The sequence below is a fragment of the Leopardus geoffroyi genome, chromosome B3 (assembly GCF_018350155.1).
Source record: "Leopardus geoffroyi isolate Oge1 chromosome B3, O.geoffroyi_Oge1_pat1.0, whole genome shotgun sequence".
Classification (NCBI taxonomy): domain Eukaryota; kingdom Metazoa; phylum Chordata; class Mammalia; order Carnivora; family Felidae; genus Leopardus; species Leopardus geoffroyi.
Window position 1 is genome coordinate 46,099,916 of NC_059337.1, and position 19,753 is coordinate 46,119,668.

General features: G+C 39.1%; 1 protein-coding gene across 4 annotated transcripts in view; it reads right to left on the bottom strand.

The window, feature by feature from the left end:
- Positions 1–15,574, bottom strand: part of MINDY2 (MINDY lysine 48 deubiquitinase 2) — an 83,039-nt gene extending 67,465 nt beyond the window's left edge. For all 4 annotated transcript variants that reach the window (XR_006704660.1, XR_006704662.1, XM_045449597.1 and 1 more), the window contains exon 1: positions 14,531–15,574. Coding sequence is in view for 2 of the 4 variants with exons in the window: in XM_045449597.1 (XP_045305553.1) it covers positions 14,531–15,388 (858 nt within the window). In the remaining 2 variants the exon portion in view is untranslated. The remainder of the gene's footprint in view (positions 1–14,530) is intronic.
- Positions 15,575–19,753: the final 4,179 nt, after the last annotated feature.

Below are 19,753 nucleotides of genomic sequence, written 5' to 3' on the forward strand. Positions count from 1 at the left end.
CATACGTGACAATTGACGCTTATGATTTTTTTCATCCAGGGGATTTATCAGTGATTGAAAACCAAGAGATGCCATGCAGGTTTTAATCATTACTTGATTCTAAATCATTTTTATTTCTATGACATGTTTTTCAAAAAACTACAATGACTTTTTTTTTTTTTAGCAGTTTTAATCTTACAGAATATTGACCAGAAAGTGCAGAGTTCCCAAATACAGTATATTTTTAAACTGAAATTCATTGACAAATTATGGTCCCCTCCCTGTCTGTCTAAATAAAGTTTTATTGGAACAGTCACTCTCATTGTTTATGGATAGTCTTTGGCTGTTTCTGCACAACAATAACAGAGTTGAAACTTTACAAGAGGGATTATAGAGCCCACAAAGCCTCAAATATTTACGTACTATCTAGTCCTTTATAGGAAAAGTTTGCTGATCCCTGCTTTAGATGATTTTAACTGTTACTAGAATATTTTATCAGGCTATTTTGGTACCACTATTGAAGGTCTGATATTTAAACCAGTTTACATTGACTGTGAACGCTTACATTCTGACCAACTGTCAGAACTTGAAAGTCTCATTTACACCTAACAATGTTTCTTACATAAAATAAGACCTATACATTCTTTTACTCCAGACAGGTTCAGTCAGAATATATTCACCAGAAAATTCCACAGACAGAGCTTATTCTCTGCTTTGGTTAATGTAGTAATCCTACTATAAAATTGTCAAAATAAGAATTAACAGAAGTCTTAATTGTGGCATTTCTGTCAAAATATGAAACCAAGGCACTAACAAGTGTATTTATTTGGGAAATACATCCTATAATCCTAAATTTCTACAAATATGATTTCAGGGTTTAGCCTTGAAATTTCCAAATAATAACAACTGCCTACCATAACAACTGCCTACCATGTGTTTGTCGCAAACAAGAAAATGACAACTTCTATACTGATTTTAGAAGTGGGACAACAAACATGCAAATATTTTAACTGACTTATTCACAAGCATACTCAGTGAAATATTCATTTCCTGAATCTTAGCCAACAAAATATTCGTGATATTCATTAAAACTAAGGACAAATAAACATAAATGTGAAGGAACGCCTGCCTCTCACTAACACTGTTGAGCCATCAACAGATTTTTTTTCTTTAAACCGCAAAATGATCTTCCTGAAGCTTGCTTCTCTTTTTGCTTTCCTCCACCACCATCACCTCAAAAACAAGTGGCAGGTGCAGCACCTTGGTGGTTCAGTTGGTTAAGCATCCAATTCTTGATTTCAGATCAGGTCATGATCTCACAGTTTGTGGGATCAGGCCCAGCTTCAGGGTCTGTGCTGATGGCGCAGAGCCTGTTTGAGATTCGGTCTCTGAAAATAAAAAAATACTTAAGGGGTGCCTGGGTGGCTCAGTGAGTTAAGCGTCTGACTTCGGCTCAGGTCATGATCTCACAGTTCATGTGTTAGAGCCCCGGATTGGGCTCTGCGTGGACAGCATGGAGCCTGGTACCTTCTTAGGATTCTGTGTCTCCCTATCTCTCTGCTCCTCCTCTTCACGCTCTGTCTCTCTCTCTCTGTCTGTCTCTCTCTCTCACTCAAAACTAAACATAAAAAAATTTAAAAAGAAAAAGAAAAAAAATACTTTAAAAAATGCTAAAGGTTTTGTTAATGATCCTAAGATTTTCACTCCTTTGTCTCTTTAGATTTTACTGAAGAAGAAACAGGTTGGGGAACAGCTAGCTAAGAATACAGAATATAATAACTGTGGTGTTTTGTCCAAATCTCTAAATTTTAAATTTTACAATGAAAAAACGAATTCAAACGAAGTAAGACCTGGATTCTCAGGTGGTCTTTTAGTAATAATCTATAACATTTTTTTAAAGATTTTATTTTGAAGTAATCTCTACACCCAACATGGGGCTCAAAGTCATAACCCTGAGATCAAGGGTCAGTCACACGCTCTACTGACTGAGCCAGCCAGGCACCCCATAACATATTGTTTTTAAGTAAATGAATACTTTAATGTATATAAGGGTAGTTGGAAGGTACTCTCAAATAGTTTATTCTTCCTAAAATATGAGCAAAGCTTCTCAGCATATAGTAACATATAGCTCCAAATTAAGAGTTCAAACAGAGTCTAGGAAAATAAATGATGTCCTACCCTATAAGATTTTATTGGATTAAATGGATTTCCTGAGCAAATTAATAACATAAGCAGAGAAAGAATACTGAACAAAAGGAAATAGCTACTCCAACTCCAATTATTCAACTATACAGTAAAACCTCATTAATTCAGCCCAATTATTGCCTGAGTGGCTTAATCGGTTAAGTGTCCAACTTTGGCTCAGGTCATGATCTTGAGGTTCGTGAGTTCGAGCTCCACTTTGGGGTCTATGTTAACAGCTCAGAACTTGGAGCCTGCTTCAGATTCTGTGTCTCCCCTCTGCCCCTCCCCTTCTTGTGCTCTGTCTCTCTGTCTCTCAAAAGTATATAAACATTAAAAAAATTTTTTTTTAATTTTTTAAATGTTTATTTTTGGAGAGAGAGACAGACAGACAGACACACAGACAGACAGAGTGTGATCAGGGGAAGGGGCAGAGAGACAGGGAGACACAGAATCCGAAGCAGGTTCCAGGCTCTGAGCTGTCAGCACAGAGCCCGACGTGGGGCTCAAAACCACGAACCATGAGATCATGACCTGAACCGAAGTCAGACACTCAACCAACTGAGCCACCCAAGCGCCGCAACATTAAATTTTTTTTTAAATAAGCATTAAAAATTTAATTCAGCCCAATTATTCTGTAATTCTTAGTCATTTAAAGAGTGAAGTATATTTGACCAACTAATCTTTGACAAAGCAGGAAAGAATATCCAATGGAATAAAGACAGTCTTTTCAGCAAGTGATGCTGGGAAAACTGGACAGCGACACGCAGAAGAATAAACCTGGACCATTTTCTTACACCATACACAAAAATAAACTCAAAATGGATGAAAGACCTCAATGTAAGACAGGAAGCCACCAAAATCCTCGAGGAGAAAGCAGGCAAAAACCTCTTTGATCTTACCCACAGCAGCTTCTTACTTAACACGTCTCCAAAGGCAAGGGAAACAAAAGGAAAAATGAACTACTGGGACCTCATCAAAATAAAAAGCTTCTGCACAGCGAAGGAAACAATCAGCAAAACTAAAAGGCAACTTACGGAATGGGAGAAGATATCTGCAAATGATATTATCAGATAAAGGGTTAGTGTCCAAAATCTATAAAGAACTTATCAAACTCAACACCCAAAAAACAAATAATCCAGTGAAGAAATGGGCAAAAGACATGAACAGACACTTCTCCAAGGAAGACACCAGATGGCCAACTGACACATGAAAAAATGTTCAACATCACTCATCATCAGGAAAATACAAATCAAAACCACAAAAGATACCACCTCACACCTGTCAGAATGGCTAACATTAACAACTCAGGCAACAACAGATGTTGGTGAGGATGCGGAGAAAGAGGATCTCTTTCTCATTGTTGGTGGCAATGCAAGCTGGTGCAGCCACTCTGGAAAACAGTATGGAGGTTCCTCAAAAAACTAAAAATATAACTACCCTATGACCCAGCAATTGCACTACTAGGTATTTATCCACAGGGAACAGGTGTGCTGTTACAAAGGGACACATGCACCCCCATGTTTATAGCAGCCCTATCGACAACAGCCAAAGTATGGAAAGACCCCAAATGTCCATCAATGGACGAATGGATAAAGAAAATGTGGTGTATATATATATACATACATATATATATATATATATATATATATATATATATATATATACACACACACATACACATACACAATGGAGTATTACTCGGCAATCAAAAAGAATGAAATCTTGCCATTTGCAACTACATGGATAGAACTGGAGGGTATTATGCTAAGTGAAATTAGTCAGTCAGAGAAAGACAAAAATCATATGACTTCACTCATATGAGGACTTTAAGAGACAAAACAGATGAACATAAGGGAAGGGAAACAAAAATAATATAAAAACAGGGAGGGGGACAAAACAGAAGAGACTCAAATATAGAGAACAAACTGAGGGTTGCTGGAGGAGTTGTGGGAGGGGGGATGGGCTAAATGGGTAAGGGGCATTAAGGAATCCACTCCTGAAATCATTGTTTCACTATATGCTAATTAATTTGGGTGTAAATTTAAAAAAAAAAAAAAAAAAAAAAGAGTGAAGTATATTTGAGAACAGACTCAAGTAAGATCAAAAAACTTAAAAAAATTTTTTAACTAAAATTAAAAAAATAAAAACAAATCTTCCATGTGAAGTGTTAATAAAATCTTAAACAAGAATATAAAACATCCCAAAAGTGATATGCCGAGATTTTGACACCTATGACTTTGGTATTCCGTGGGGGGTAGAGAAATGCAGGAGACCCAATAATAACTAAGAAATAAGCAGTTTATACAGGTGGATGGTAAGTACAAAAATGACCAAATAATATAAATTTTTAAATATTTAATTAGAATACAATAAATAGGAAATACACAGTTTGATTTATAACACCTTCACAAATTGAGGAGTTACTTGAGAAGATAAAAAGTTGAGTATTTGCCAATTTCTGCTCTTTAGGAAAGTCAGAAAAAAATTTAAGATATTCAACTTCTACTAATTGTCATATAATATGCATGTTACCCTTAATCCACAATAATCCTATGAAGCAGATTTCATTACCTTCATTCTAAGAATAAACTAATGGGCTGAAAAGTTAATTTGTCCAAAGCAGCAAAGCTGTGATGTGAATTGAGATCTGACTCCAAAAACAATTACCCTTTCCATTATACCAACATTTACAGACTTAATAGCAAAACACTGTTTAAGCGAAATCTTAAGTAAAACATCATCCAAAATATATCTTAAATGAAAAGTTGACAGAACTTGGTGTACAATGAAAAGTGGACAAAGGGGAAACAATAACTGAGGTTGACTCTAAGACTCAGGGGACTGGAAAAATTAAGATCCCTATAATCAGTAAAAATAAGAAATTTGGTACGGGTAGATAAGTTTATAGAAGGAAAGGATATCTGCTTCAGAATTGTGAGGTTTAGTTTAACATTAAATAGAAAGTTGAGTTGGAACTCAGGAAACAACCATTTTTAATTTGTACATGAATTATTTGATTTTTGTGCTGCAGTCCATTTTTGCATTACGTATGGTAAAACGGACCAACTAAACAATACAATTCCTTCTTAGTTCAAATTTCATTTATTAAAAAAAATACTTTTAAGTAATCTCTACACCGAACATGGGGGGCTCAAACTCACAACCCCAAGATCAAGAGTTGCATGCTCTATGTAATTGAGTCAGCCAGGTGCACCTACTAATTTTGAATATACAGTAAATCATACAGCACTCATGATTTTTTAGATGAAATTGTAAAGAAATTATTTTTAAAAATATTAGAAATACTAATGGGAATCAAAAGGAAGAAATGTAGCTTCTTTCAAAATAAAGACTAAAAAAGTTAAGAATCCTTTCAATATACCTTTAATTCTGGCTCCAGCAAATAAACGTACATATTATAAACTATGATAGAGGGGCACCTGGGTGGCTCAATCGGTTGAGCGTCCGACTTCGGCTCGGGTCATGATCTCATGGTTTGTGATTTTGAGCCCCACATTGGGCTCTGTGCTGACAGCTCAAAGCCTGGGGCCTGTGTCGAATTCTGTGTCTTCCCCTCTCTCTGCCCCTCCCATGCTCATGCTCTGTCTCTCTCTGTTTCTCAACAATAAATAAACGTTAAAAAAAAAATTGATTGTTAAAAAATTGAACGTTAAAAAAAAAAAGATATCATATATCATCTTCCTATTCTAATTTCTTATATATATCATTAATTTATTATTTATCATTTATTATCAATTAAGAATGGTTCATTTATTATTAATTAAGAATAATTATTATACTTAAAAATACTAAAATTCAGGCTTTATAGTAAATCTATTTATCATCAGTATTTCCTCTCAGGAAAAATTTATGAGACAACCTTCAACTTAGAAAAGCCAATTTCAGGGGTAGCTCAGTCAGTTAAGTGTCCAACTCTTGGTTTTGGCTCAGGTCATGATCTCATGGTTTCTAGGTTCAAGCCCTGCATCAGGCTCTGTGCTTACAGCATGGAGCCTGCTTGGGATTTTCTTTCTCCCTCTTTCTCTGCCCTTCCCCTGCTTGCTCTCTCTCTGAAAAATAAGTAAATTAAAAAAAAAAAAAGAAAAAAAACAATTTGAAACATGTTCGCGATCAATTTCTATCACAGTAAGACCCCATCCTCAGAGTAACACCAAGGCCTATTTAAAACTAGTTAAAACCATCAGAAACTGCAGATACATTCATACATATTAGATTTTTAAAAATATCCTATTTTATATGCAATCAAAGAGTTTCAGAGCAATGAAGAATGGTACAGTGGATATCTATTTAAGAAGCTCACAAAGCTTGGGGCGCCTGGGTGGTTCAGTCGGTTAAGCATCTGATTTTGGCTCAGGTCCTGATCTCATGCTTGGTGGGTTTGAGCCCTGCATCAGGCTTGGCACTGACAGTGCACAGCCTGCCTGGGATTCTCTGTCCCTCTCTCTCTGCCCCTCCCCTGCACACGCTTGCACACTCTCTCTGTCTCTCTCAAAATAAACAGACTTTAAAAAGCCTAGGTGCTGAAAAATCTACCCAAAGAATAAGTGACAATGAAAGTTTGCATTAGTTGCTTGAAAAATAGATGGGAATAGCTACTGAAGTAGTCCAGATAAGATGAAGGTGGCCTGAACTAGGGTAGTTGTAGTAGAGATAGAAGTTACTAATTAATGAAAATATCAAAGAATGCATTTCATAAACTTTGAAGGGAAAAACAAGCTCATTCACCACAGAAGCTAAGAAAGTCTCTGACGCTGGAAGTGCCAGATAATTCAGAGGACAGGGGGTGAAGCAGAGGGGGCTAAAAATGGAAGGAGTCTGTATAAAGAGCAACTGGTACCAGATCCCCAGGATTTGTTCTAAGGAATCATGAAGGCTATTTCTGTTCCTCTGACTTTATCACTGGTTCTTCCAGACTGATTTGTCCCAGACTTATTGTCCACTATTTAACTTCCAAACCACATATCCCAAGTAACATCTCAAGTTCTGAAGTAGGTGATAATCTTAGCTTGGGCAAGTTATTTAAAATTTATGTACCTCAGTTTTGCATATATGTAAAATAGGAACATTATCTACCTAAGGATTTCATGATATAATTGAAAAATTAAGAGGAAATGCATATAATGCATGTAAAATATTTAGCAGTGTATCTGGACATAAAAATAACCAAGTACTGGGGTGCCTGAGTGGCCCAGTTGAGCGCCCAACTCTTGATTCCAGCTCAGGTCATGATCTCACAGTAGTGAGACTGAGCTCCAGGTCTGGCTCTGCTCTGTCAGCATGGAGCCTCCTTTGGATTTTCTCTCTCCCCTCCTCTCTGCCCCTCCCCCTCTCTCACGTGCATACACAAGTGAAAGCATGTGCACTCTCTCTCTCTCTAAATAAACATTAAAAAAAAATAATGGAGTACTACTATTTTTCAAAGCCATATGATTGCTGGTACCATCTATGCTCAAATGTTCTTCACCTGGCATTCAATATAGATAAGGTGGATGGGGAACGGGAAAGTTATCCACTGAAGGACTACTGGGAGCAAGGAGAGAGGAGAAAATGAACCCATCATTAATAGGGCAACCAGCCAATGGAGTAGTCATACTATCATCAGTCCTCATCCATTTTATCTCACAAATGAAGAAATACAATACCAATCCTAATTCTTAAAAGAGATTGGAAATGAAAGTCTCATAAATGTTACTTGCATCTACTGTGTAAACAAAACTCCACCGTGTGAAGTTATTAATCTCTTCTTACAGGATCTATATTTAAAAAAAAAAGGGTGGGCAGAGTCTAAAATGGAATCTTTTTTTCCACTTTCATAAGTAATAAATACACTTGGAAAGACTCAAAAGAGCTTTGTGCCTACTTTGGGAAAAGGAAAATGTGAGAAAATTTATATGACTGCAACGTTCTTATAAGTCAGGAAGTTTGAAAAAAAAAAAAAAAGTAAAAACCAGTCTGAAGCAAGGTGTATGAAAACAGTACAAGAAAAGTTTTCAAGCAGGGAGGGAGAGGTAGAGTCATACTCATTGCTGACAAGAGGCTCACCCTCATGATGCCTCATGTGCAAGTGGTAATAAGAGAGAGGACATCCATTTGAACATCTTTGAATTTTCCGGTAATGGCCTTTTGTTCATTTTGCTGTTGGGTTGCTCATCTCTTTCTAATTTATAAGGGTTCTTTGTAAATGAAGAAATTAACCATTAGACACATAATCTGGCAAACTGTTCCCTCAGTTTGTGGTGTGTTTTGGTTTAGTTTCAGTTAGCGTTTTTGGGGTTGCGGTGAGAAAGGGACTTTCTGTCTTTTTTTTTTTTTTTTAAACCTTCAGCTTTTTCAGTTTTTATAGAATCAAATGTATCAACCTTATTTTACAGATTCTAGGTGTAATGCCTGGAGAAACCAGTTTTAATATAAAAAAAAATTGTTGTTTCAGAATCCTGGCATTCCTCTCTTGACTTGGAGTAGGAGATGGTCTCAGTTCCTACCAAGCAAAGAGAGGGGGAAAAAAGAATTTCCTACCTAAAAGGGCTGGGGAGGAAATGAGATGTACTTCCAGCATCTTAATTTAGAACAGTGTATTCATTCTTCTACTAAAATGCTACATAATCATTAGATATTACAAAACTATCATAACGCACAGAACAAGTTTATATGTTTTTTTCAGTGTTTGATTCTCAGAACCTATAACATTCTTTCTATAAGAAAACAAATGTATGACAAAGCAAGGACTCCCTCTATTAAAGTAATACTTTCATAAACATGATGATATTAATGGAGAAACTTTAAAAAATGTTCATAGTATAAAATTTAAGTTACACAAAGTAGAAAAATAATAGCATAATGAATTTCCCAAGTACCCATCACTTGGCTTCAACATTTATAACATAACTATCATGTTATCAGTATCATCAGAAACTAAATTTTATATCTTTGACTTGTTAATTTTTACAAACACATCCATATTTTTTAGTTTTAAGTAATTTCTATACCCTAAGTGGGGTTCAAGCTCACAATTCTGAAATCAAGAGTCACATGCTCTACCAACTGAGCTAGCCAGGCACCCTGAAACACATCTAAATAAGTGGGTCATAGCCTTCAAATACACCTATAAATAGCACTGTGGGTTTTTTTTAATGTTTATTTATTTATTTTGAGAGAGTGCGTGCATGTGCACACACACGTGGGAGAGGAGCAGAAAAAGGGGGGAGAGAGAGAATCCTAAGCAGGCTCCCTGCTGTCAGCTCAAACCATGAGATCATGACCTGAGCAGAGAGACCTGAGGTGATCAAGAGTCAGATGCTTAACTGCTTAACTGACTGAGCCACCCAGGTGCCCCTAGCATTGTTTTTGATAGATAAGATGAAAGATTAAAGAAAAACCGTAAAAAAAAAACCCACTAAGTTTAGTCTAAAGTAAAGAAGCAAAATGAATACATATTCCAAAGCATAAATTTACCTGGTGTCAGTTAAAGAGAAATAGAAATTTGAGCCTGAATTAAATTTAATGAATAGGTTTCCTTTTTTGATTTGTTGGATTATCACAGCTCAACTATTTCAGAGATTATGAACAATCACCTACTCTTCATCAGTCCTAAGGCAACCTATCTATAACTAAAACTCCAATATTTCCAACACAGTACTGTTTGATAATTTTAACTATCATTTCTCATCCAGAACTATGGCTCTTACTTTCTTTGAATCACTCAAATCCTCCCAACATGTTTAGTTTATTGATTTTTCTCATTACTCCACCTTCCTTCAAAGACATAATCACCTGTTTCATTTTCAACTCTAATTCCATTGACTCTCCACAAATCAGCCCTTGGAAAGCTCAGTCCCTGATATAACCCTAACCAGCCATTCTTTCTGTTCCTATTTCCAGGTATTGGAAAACTACTGGGGAAACAAACAGAAACAAAGCAAAATGTATATACTACAAGTTTTTAAAGCATAACCCCAACTTATCCATTGCTATTTACTACTTTCTATTTATGCCTCAAATTCCAAGACATAATCTCTATGAGATTAGAATTTCTTTAAAATACAATGTGCCTTTCTCATACAATCCTCCCCTCCAAACTTTAAAACCTCTCCTTGCTAATTACTGACAGGTTCAATAGTGATTGCTGATAAGGTCAATTGTTATTGTGCCAAAATGGGAGAATGAGGCCTCAATTGCCATCTGCCTCTCTATCTTAACACAACCTTGTCTCTGTATCTTCCTTGTCCCATTCCTTCCATTACTTCAGAAAATGAGATTGTTGGGGCGCCTGGGTGGCGCAGTCGGTTAAGCGTCCGACTTCAGCCAGGTCACGATCTCGCGGTCCGTGAGTTCGAGCCCCGCGGCAGGCTCTGGGCTGATGGCTCAGAGCCTGGAGCCTGTTTCTGATTCTGTGTCTCCCTCTCTCTCTGCCCCTCCCCCGTTCATGCTCTGTCTCTCTCTGTCCCAAAAATAAATAAACGTTGAAAAAAAAAAAATTTAAGAAAATGAGATTGTTGCTCCTTTCCTCTGAAGAGAACTTTACCACCTATTCTGAGGAGTCCACATTATTCTGACTTTTCAGCATCTTTGTCCTCACACCCATCCTTTTTCAGTAAAATCTTTGGTACTCCAATAGCTCCTTGATGCTGTTGCACTTGACAATTGATAACTGACCGCTTTATCACAGTTTCTCTCCAAGACTACTATCATGACACTGTCCTATTTCCAGTTCTCAGTCATATGTAACATTATGCCTATACTGGTTTCTTTTTTTTTTTTTCAACGTTTATTTATTTTTGGGACAGAGAGAGACAGAGCATGAACGGGGGAGGGGCAGAGAGAGAGGGAGACACAGAGTCGGAAACAGGCTCCAGGCTCTGAGCCATCAGCCCAGAGCCTGACGCGGGGCTCGAACTCACTGACCGCGAGATCGTGACCTGGCTGAAGTCGGACGCTTAACTGACTGCGCCACCCAGGCGCCCCTATACTGGTTTCTTTTACACGCTCTCACTCTTAATGCTTATTGCCTTTCCCCCACCAAGTTTAATCGTTGTTCTCTGTTTTCGCTATTGTCTACTGGAGAACGGGATGGAAGAGGGAGTGGAGAATTACAGGGAGGAATTAAGCTGGCAATTTGTAGTTTCCCACATATTCTCAATGATAAAAAAAAAAAAATTGAGAACTATGGCTCACCACTCTCAGTGAAGTATTCATTTATTCTCATACTTATGGTAAGTAAACTACCATACTTAGGTCTATGCAATAACTCCCCCATTCAGTTTTTCTCTATAATTTGACCTCTTCCCTGACACTCGACACTTCTAGAGGCATGATGAATATTTATATTTTCATGTCCCACTATCAGACATTTCCAACCTGACACAACTAAACTTTGACATCTCCCAGCTGAAAACACTTTATCTTTTGAATGACGCAATCTCTATTACCCAGATTAAAAAAGGTGGGGTCATCTTCATTTCCTTTGTCCAGTTAGCGATCATTTAGGCTCCAACATTGTCTTCATCAAAGAGAAGGAGCAGAGAATTCCCCATCCAAAAGGGCCATCCTCATCAATTCTTCATGTTACACTACACTTCTTGCTACACTACAATCTTACCCCTAGTCTAATCTCAAACAAACAAGACCACTTCCATCATATTATTCTCAGTCGAGTTCCCTATGATTAGCCCTATGATTAGCTAAATATAAAGTGTAAGCACCACTTGTGTTTACAGTGAAATCTGACAGCTACTTTTTGTACCCTATTCACTATTTTTCTCTACCTCAGCCTTTCTCAAACCTTCTGGTGTCTAGACTATTACAGTCCTAAAAATTATTGAGGACCCCAAAGAGCTTTGGTCTATGTAGGTTATATCTACCCATACTTACCATACTAGAAATGAAAATTGAGAAAAATTTTAAAAAGAATAAATAAGCACATATTCCATTAACTCTCAGAGCAATGAGATTATCACATATCATATAGCCTGGAAAACTCCACTGACACTTGTGAAAGAATGAGAATGAAAAGGCAAATAATAGCTTAGTATTATTATGAAAATAGTTCTGACCTCTAGCACCCCTGGCTCTCTTTGAGAAAACTGCTTTATCAGACCCTGCTTCTCTTAATCTGTCTCCCTATCAATCACTGATTACTGATGAGTAACGTTTGTGTGTAGCCATAGCCTAGAGGCAGACAGGAGGCTTAAAAACCACAGATTTATAAAATAGCCTCCAAATTAATAAGCACGCCCGCTCATTAACAGTCTAACACAAACTATCAATTTTATTTCCTGCTAATGCTATTTCCTTCCCTCTGACTCTGCACTTCCAACCAAGGTTTGAATCATGAAAAAGAACAAATCTTTTTCTGCTTCACCAGCTTTGAATACACTATTCCCTCTGGCTGGAAGGCCCTCTATCAACTCATCCTTCAGATCCAGTTCATAGATTACCTCTTTTATAAAGCTTTCCCTGACAACGCATCCCCGATTACCCTTTTCTAATTCCAAAGCACATTTAGAACTTATCACATTGCACTGTAATTATTTATATGTGTCTCCCCACTAAATGGGAGCTACATGAGGGCAGACTTGCATCTTGCTTGTTTTTGTACTTCTAGTACCTCACACGTAGTAGAAACTCAAATGTTTGATCATTTCATTGGAGCCATGTCTGAAAGAGTCAGTTCAAAGCTCATCTATCTCCAAATATTTCAGATCATAGCACTTGCTCCTTCCTCTGAACTTGGGTAGTACTATTTGGTAACTAAGAGAAAAGAAAATCTAAAGAACTGTTATCCCTTCCTACAAAAAGACTAGGGTCTTTGGCCTGTATATCAAGTCTGACTCTGACATTTAAGGGCTTTCATCAAGTGGTTCTTCACCTTTCAGTCTTACTTTTTATTATTCACCAGTATGAACTTACCATTTCTGTCAGCTAATAAACACACATGCACGCACACACACAATCCATTCTATTTTCATCCCTTTTGTTTATATCCTTCCCGCTCCCACAATTCCATTTCCTTATTATTTCAAATTTACTTTTCCTTAAAAGCTTGGTATAAGACCCATCAATTCCATGAAGCTCTCTGGGGCTATGACAGACTAAAGAAAAATTTCCCCTTTTGGAATATCTAACACATTTCAATCTGTTGTTTATAACTGAAAAATTTATATTTATATAAACAGATGTATACGTATATAGATGTATTTATAGTGTATTGCCTTGCACTGTCCTTTAATAAGTCAATGATGCAACCTCAAATAGCTCCCCAGCTAAAGCAGACACAGTCTTCATCAAACATTGGAGTGCCATTATGTATCAGATACTGCTAAGGTTTCTAATCTTATTTCTTTTGCATCAGCCCTTGCTAGTAACAGGAAGATGAAGGCACGTAATATATGCTATTTCCTTTACTTAATTTTTTTCCTAACCGGTCAGAATAATCCAGGTTATTTTTTTCTAGGAAACAGTTTATCAATGGATATACTTATCAATTAGAAAATAAGAGGTGTGCTATAAGATCCTGCATCTCAGCACCCTCAAACTGCAAGCTTGAGTAAGACACTTCAGTTATACACAGCACACTGAGTCCCCTCAATATACTTTAACTTTTGAAGGGCCCTTACCTTTCTTGTTCCTTTCCCTTGAATATTTCTTATTTGAGTCATTACCATTTTAATTCCCTTAACCTTGACAAGTTCTGATGCAAGTAGTATGCAATAATGTAATAACAGTCATAATGCCAAACTGTTTAAGCAGAAACAAATAAACAAGGCAAATAAAAATCATGCATAAAATGAAAACAATCTTTGAAAACCAAGAAGTTATGGTAACTGGGCTCAGACCAATGCTTTCCCTTAAATGGAATTTGTCTAACGGGCCACATCTTCCCTATCACCATTTCCTTAAGTATCTACACCCAAATGGAGCAAGTATTAGTTGGAAAATCGGCTAAACATAACCATCAAAACTTGTTCCCTGCTATCATGGATTGATGGTAAGTAACTTCTAAAGATCATTTTCCCCAGTTCTTCACTCTTGCATATGTGACAGTCAGTAAGAAGGAAACACAGAAAAATACAGTTAAAAAAATAATCCTAGGGTTTAGGGTGCTCTAAGTCCTTGTTTTTAAGAACATCAACTGAATGTTGAACTCGTATTTAAACACTAGAGAGACCTGAGGTTGCCGGCAATTCTTTTACAAAATACATATAAGAATATTCTTTGGACAAGAGTCCCAGAATGAATTTCATGGGAGAACGAGGAAAGAAAAGAGGAAACCGTCAGCTGACATGCAGCAGCTCCTTCACCCCGTTTTCCCCCTCCCCAAAAGCTGTAGGAAATAGCTGCAGAAATGTACCTTCCAGGCCAGAAGCAAAACATTGAGGATGGCCAGCAAAGGGCAGGGTCCATTCTCATTCTGAGTGATGATGGGTGTGTTCTCTTCCTTCCACTGGATCCACTTGATGTGATAGACAGATTGTCCCGGGAAGCGTTCCTTGGAGGCCGCCAGTACCTGAGCTTCCTCCCCCTCCTCCTCCTCCTCCTCTTCTCGGCAAAGAGGCACAGCCCGGGGCAACACCGCCGCGCCCTCGCCCTCCTCCTCCTCCCCGGGGACCCGGTTCTCTGCTCCCTCCTCACTATTAAACTCAGAGCTACTGGGGAAAGAATGCAGGTTAGAGAACGACTCCAGGGAGTCCAGGCTTGGCGATTCCCCAGGAGGGCTCGGGTCGCTGCAACTGCTACTGAGGCCGCCGGCGCTGCTAGGCTCCTCGGAGCCGGCGGCCGCCAACTCTGCCCGGCAGGTGCCGGCGGAATCCGCGCGGCAGCCGGCGTCTCCGGCCGGACCCGATCCATGGTCCGCTCCGGCCTCCGCGGTCTCCGGCGAGGCGGTCACCTTGTGTTGCCCTCTCAGAGGCGCCTTCTGGACAGCAATGTTCTCCAAATCGCTCTCCTTCAAGTCCAAGCCCGGAAAGGAGCTGCAGGGTCTGGGAACCTGAGGAGAGCCGGCGGGAGAAACGGAGTCCAAGAGGCTCCTCCCGGCGGCCGCCGCCCCCTGCCCATTCCCGCCTCTGCTCTCCGCCGCCCATACTCCAGGACCATCTCCGGCGGCGAGCCTGGTCTCCGGTGGCCCTTCCTGCGGAGAACCTGTCCCTGGCGTTGGCCCGATGGCCACCCCGTGTTCTAGTGGCTGCAGGCTCTCGGGGCCGCTCTCCATGCCCAGCCGCCAGCCCCTCGCTCTAAGGAGACCGCGGCGGGTTCTCTTCAGCCAGCGCCTCGGACGCCATGACAGCGGCACTGGCAGCTACAGCGCCCTTGCGCGGCCTCGGCCAGGCACGTCACGGGGAGGGCACCGGGAGCGCGCGCGCGCGCCGCCGCGCTATCCGCCTGTTTGGGGAGTGACTGAGCGCCGCCGAGGGAGGGCGACCCCTACCCGGACCCGCCCCTCCTACGCGCCCGCCTGCTGGAGCTAGCTCCCGGAAGGCGGGGCGTGGCGGGCGTGGCTAGGAGGGTGTGGCCAGAAGGAAAACATCCTCTCACTGTGTAGCCGGAAGTTGAACTCTAGGGCAGCCCAACCGCGCGCGGCTTCTTTAAAGGAGAGGCGGGCAGAGACTGTTTCGGTTGTGACCCTTAAGAGCTGGTGTGTGTGTGGCCCAGCCTAGGGCTCAGGATGATGAGTTGCCTGTGGTTGTGTTATTTGGAAAAGAGCTCGTCCCCGAAGAGCTGAGGAGATTTGTTTCCTCAGCTTGTAAGATGGAAAATTGAAGGAATTTCTTACAAGATGCGGATTTTTAAAGGCTGTGCATCTACTCGAGGTGTTTGGATTACTACACCGCATAAATCCCAGTCTCCCAGGGTTTTGGCTGAGAAACACCGGGCTCCTCACCAGCTACTGGTGAAAACGTTCGCCCTACTTGAGGCGTCAGTGCGGTTGTGGATACTGGCCTGCACAGAAAAAAAAAAGTGGGTAATTTTGGGCCAATAATAATAAATTAGCTTCTGCCTGAATTAGCCAAGTCTTTGCGGTTTTGTCAACTTGGCCTCACTTTGATGGAGTGGGAAGTGCCTGTTCCTGAAAGAGTTTTCTAATTGCAACTGATTCGTCTTAAGGCCGTGCAATTTTCAGAGAAGACAGAGTAGGCTGCAAATTTTGTTGGACAAAATGGGATTTGGGTCCTATTCTGACCTGTTCCCCACAAGGACGCCCCTCTCTCCCCTCCTCTCGTTTTTGTTTGTTTGTTTTTGTTTTCTGGTTTTTTTGTTTTTTGTCTTTCAACATTTTTTAAGCTCCGGGGATACAAAAGATGACAGGGCAGGTCTGACATCTAATGGAACGGTATCTTTCTGTATCTCTTTAAATTCGAGAAGGTAGACAAAATTACAAATTGGTATTTCATTCACTCATTTAACACCCCTCAAGTCCAAGTACATTCTGGAAACTGTGGCACTGGCGAATAAGAGAAAGGGCTCATATCTTCTTTGGGTTTACTATCTAGCAGTTTCTTGTTTTTTCTTATTGCTACGTTTTTATTTATTTTCACAGTTTTCTTTAAATTTTTTAATTTATATTTTGAGAGACTGAGCAAGCAGAGGAAGGGGGGGAGGGGTAGAGAGAGAATCCCAAGCAGATTCCACACTGCCAACACAGAGCCCAATGCGAGGTTCCAAGTCATAAACTGTGAGATCATGACCTGAGCCAAAAACCAAGAGTCAGATGCTTAAGGGACTGAGCCACCCCGGGTAAGACACATACTGCTGAAGGCACCTGGGTGGCTCAGTCTGTAGAACATGATCTCAGGGTCATAATTCGAGCCACACTTTGGATGTAGAGTTTACAAGGTATATGCTGCTGGATCAAGCTTTTTACAGTATTTAAGGCCATTAAGTGTAAACGAGAATTATAAGAGATTTCAGGAAATTCAGAATTTAGTATGCTGCCTTGATTATAAATAGATATCTAAAGGTGTATTATATGGCTGCCTGGCTGGCTCAGTCAGTAGAGCATGCAACTCTTAATCTCAGGGTCGTGAGTTCAAGCCTCACATTGGGTGTGGAGCCACTTAAAAAAATAATACGCTAAAATAAATAAATAAATGAAGGTGTAGTGTATGAGTAAATTGAATGACTGGATCATTTACAGGCCAGAAACCACAGAGCCAAAAAGTATGGAACACATGTCTCACATAATAGTCTTTCACCAGTTTTTTTTTTTTAAGACTCTGCTTAGATAGGCCTGAACTTGCTCTGGTAGTTTTCATTGGTATATGTTTCAAATGCTCACATGCATAATTTAATAATTTATTTATAATAGAAGCAGAACCAATTTTTCTTTTCTATATGTTGTCAGCAACTACATAGTGAACAGTGGTAAAAAAAAATGTATGCTTGTATGTAATTATTTAAGTTTGTGAAGATGTGCATAGTTATTTTTCTAAGGGAGGTGGGGAGTGGCATCTAGGGAGAAATGTCAGAAGACAGTAAGCTGAAAAATGTCTCACTCATTTTTGCTTATATGTATCTTTGGTTTAAGTTCTTGTTTTTCCCAGAATTAACAATTACCTCATCATTTTGTTTATTTGCTTAACTCTTCACCTACTAGTAGCTCAGCCACAGACTTACCCGTACAGTCACACATATCAGGTTTCCTCCCAGATCCATTTTAATCTTGGGTATATCCCTCCTGAAACACTTCTCTTACTCTGATCTAAACTTACTGTTCTGTAGGACTACTGCACGTGTCATCCTGGGATGTCTCTTCACTATTGTCTTAGGAGTTCCCTCCTCCTCATTTCCATGTTGATTCCTTCCTTGAATCTCCTTCTTCCTCTTGGATCTGGTGGAACATATTCTTTTTTAGCTTCCTGAGAATGAGTGCATAGGAAGCACATTTTGAGGGACTGTCTATGTCTGAAAAAGAGATAGAACTCTACCTTTACCTTTATAGTTTGGCTAGACGTAAAATTAAAGGAAATACTTCTTCCTTTTGAAGTCATTGATCATTGTCTTTCAGCTTCCAAATGATTATAGAGTAGTCTGATGTTCCAGAACCTTTGTGTATTACCTATTTCTTCTCTCTGAAGTGTATTTGATTGTCTCTTTCTTCTTGGTGTTCTGACATTTCAGTATTTGATGTTGTTTTGTTTTGTTTTGTTTTTGTTTTTAGGTAGGCTTAATGCCCAATGCAGGGCCTGAACTCAGGACCATGAGATCAAGACCCTGAGTTGGAGAACTGTGCTGAGATCAAGAGTTAGATGCTTAATCAACTAAGCCACCCAGGTGCCCCAATATTTGATATAGTTTTGAGTGGGTCTTGCTTTATTTATTGGGATGCATACTTGATGATCACACAGTGAATGTAGAAACTTACATTCTTCAGTTCTGGAAATTTTTCATTTCTTTTATAATTCTTATTTATTCTTTAATTTTATCTATTTGTTCTATTTTCTAAGAGATTTTCTCAACTTTATCTTTCAATTCTTTTTTTATTTTTTTTTATTTTTTATTTTATTTTTTTTATTATTTTTTTTAAAGTGTTTTTATTTTTATTTTTTTTTTCAACGTTTATTTATTTTTGGGACAGAGAGAGACAGAGCATGAACGGGGGAGGGGCAGAGAGAGGGGGAGACACAGAATCGGAAACAGGCTCCAGGCTCTGAGCCATCAGCCCAGAGCCTGACGCGGGGCTCGAATTCACGGACCACGAGATCGTGACCTGGCTGAAGTCGGACGCTTAACGACTGCGCCACCCAGGCGCCCCACAATTCTTTTTTTAAAATGTTTATTTCTTTTGAGAGAAAGAGAGAGTGCACACCCACATGCACACATGTATGCAAGACAGGGGAAGGGGCAGCGGGGGTAGAGAGAGAATCTCAAGTAGGTTCTGTGCTGTCAATGCATAGCTCAATGCAGGGCTCGATCCCATCAAGTGGGAGATCATGACCTGAGCCAAAACCAAGAATTGGGTGCCCAACTGACAGAGCCTCCCAGACACCCATTCAATTATTTTTAATGCATTACTTACTGGTGCTGTTGTATATTTAACTTCCAAGAATTCTTTGTAGTTCCTTTTTATTGCTTAGAAACATCCTGATCATTCATCTCTTAGAATATTGATTACAGTTTTTATTGTATCCTTTATATTTTTGAAAGGATATCTGAACAATATGCTATAAAAAATATACTTAGTATGGAGTTATTGATAGTTCCAGAGAGGGTGAGATATGGGCGATACAAGTGTAAAGCATTGGTTTCACTCTTTGGAAGGGCAAAATCTGTTTTGGGAAATAAGATATATTCACATGAAATACTGAGAATATAAGTCAGTTAATAATTCATACTAAATGAGTGGTACAAGCAATAACTTATAAAAATTCAGATGAGGAAAATCTTTTCGTATGAGATAATTGAGGAATTAAGCTATATTAGCCTAATTGAAATCATAGGCTGATTGTTACCTCAAGCTTAAGAAATCCAAAAACTATATCTCTAACTCTCAAAATTATTATTCTTTAAATTTTTTTTAAATTGAATCATAGCTAGCTACCATAACAGCAAAGTTGGTACTATCTTTGACTTTTACCCA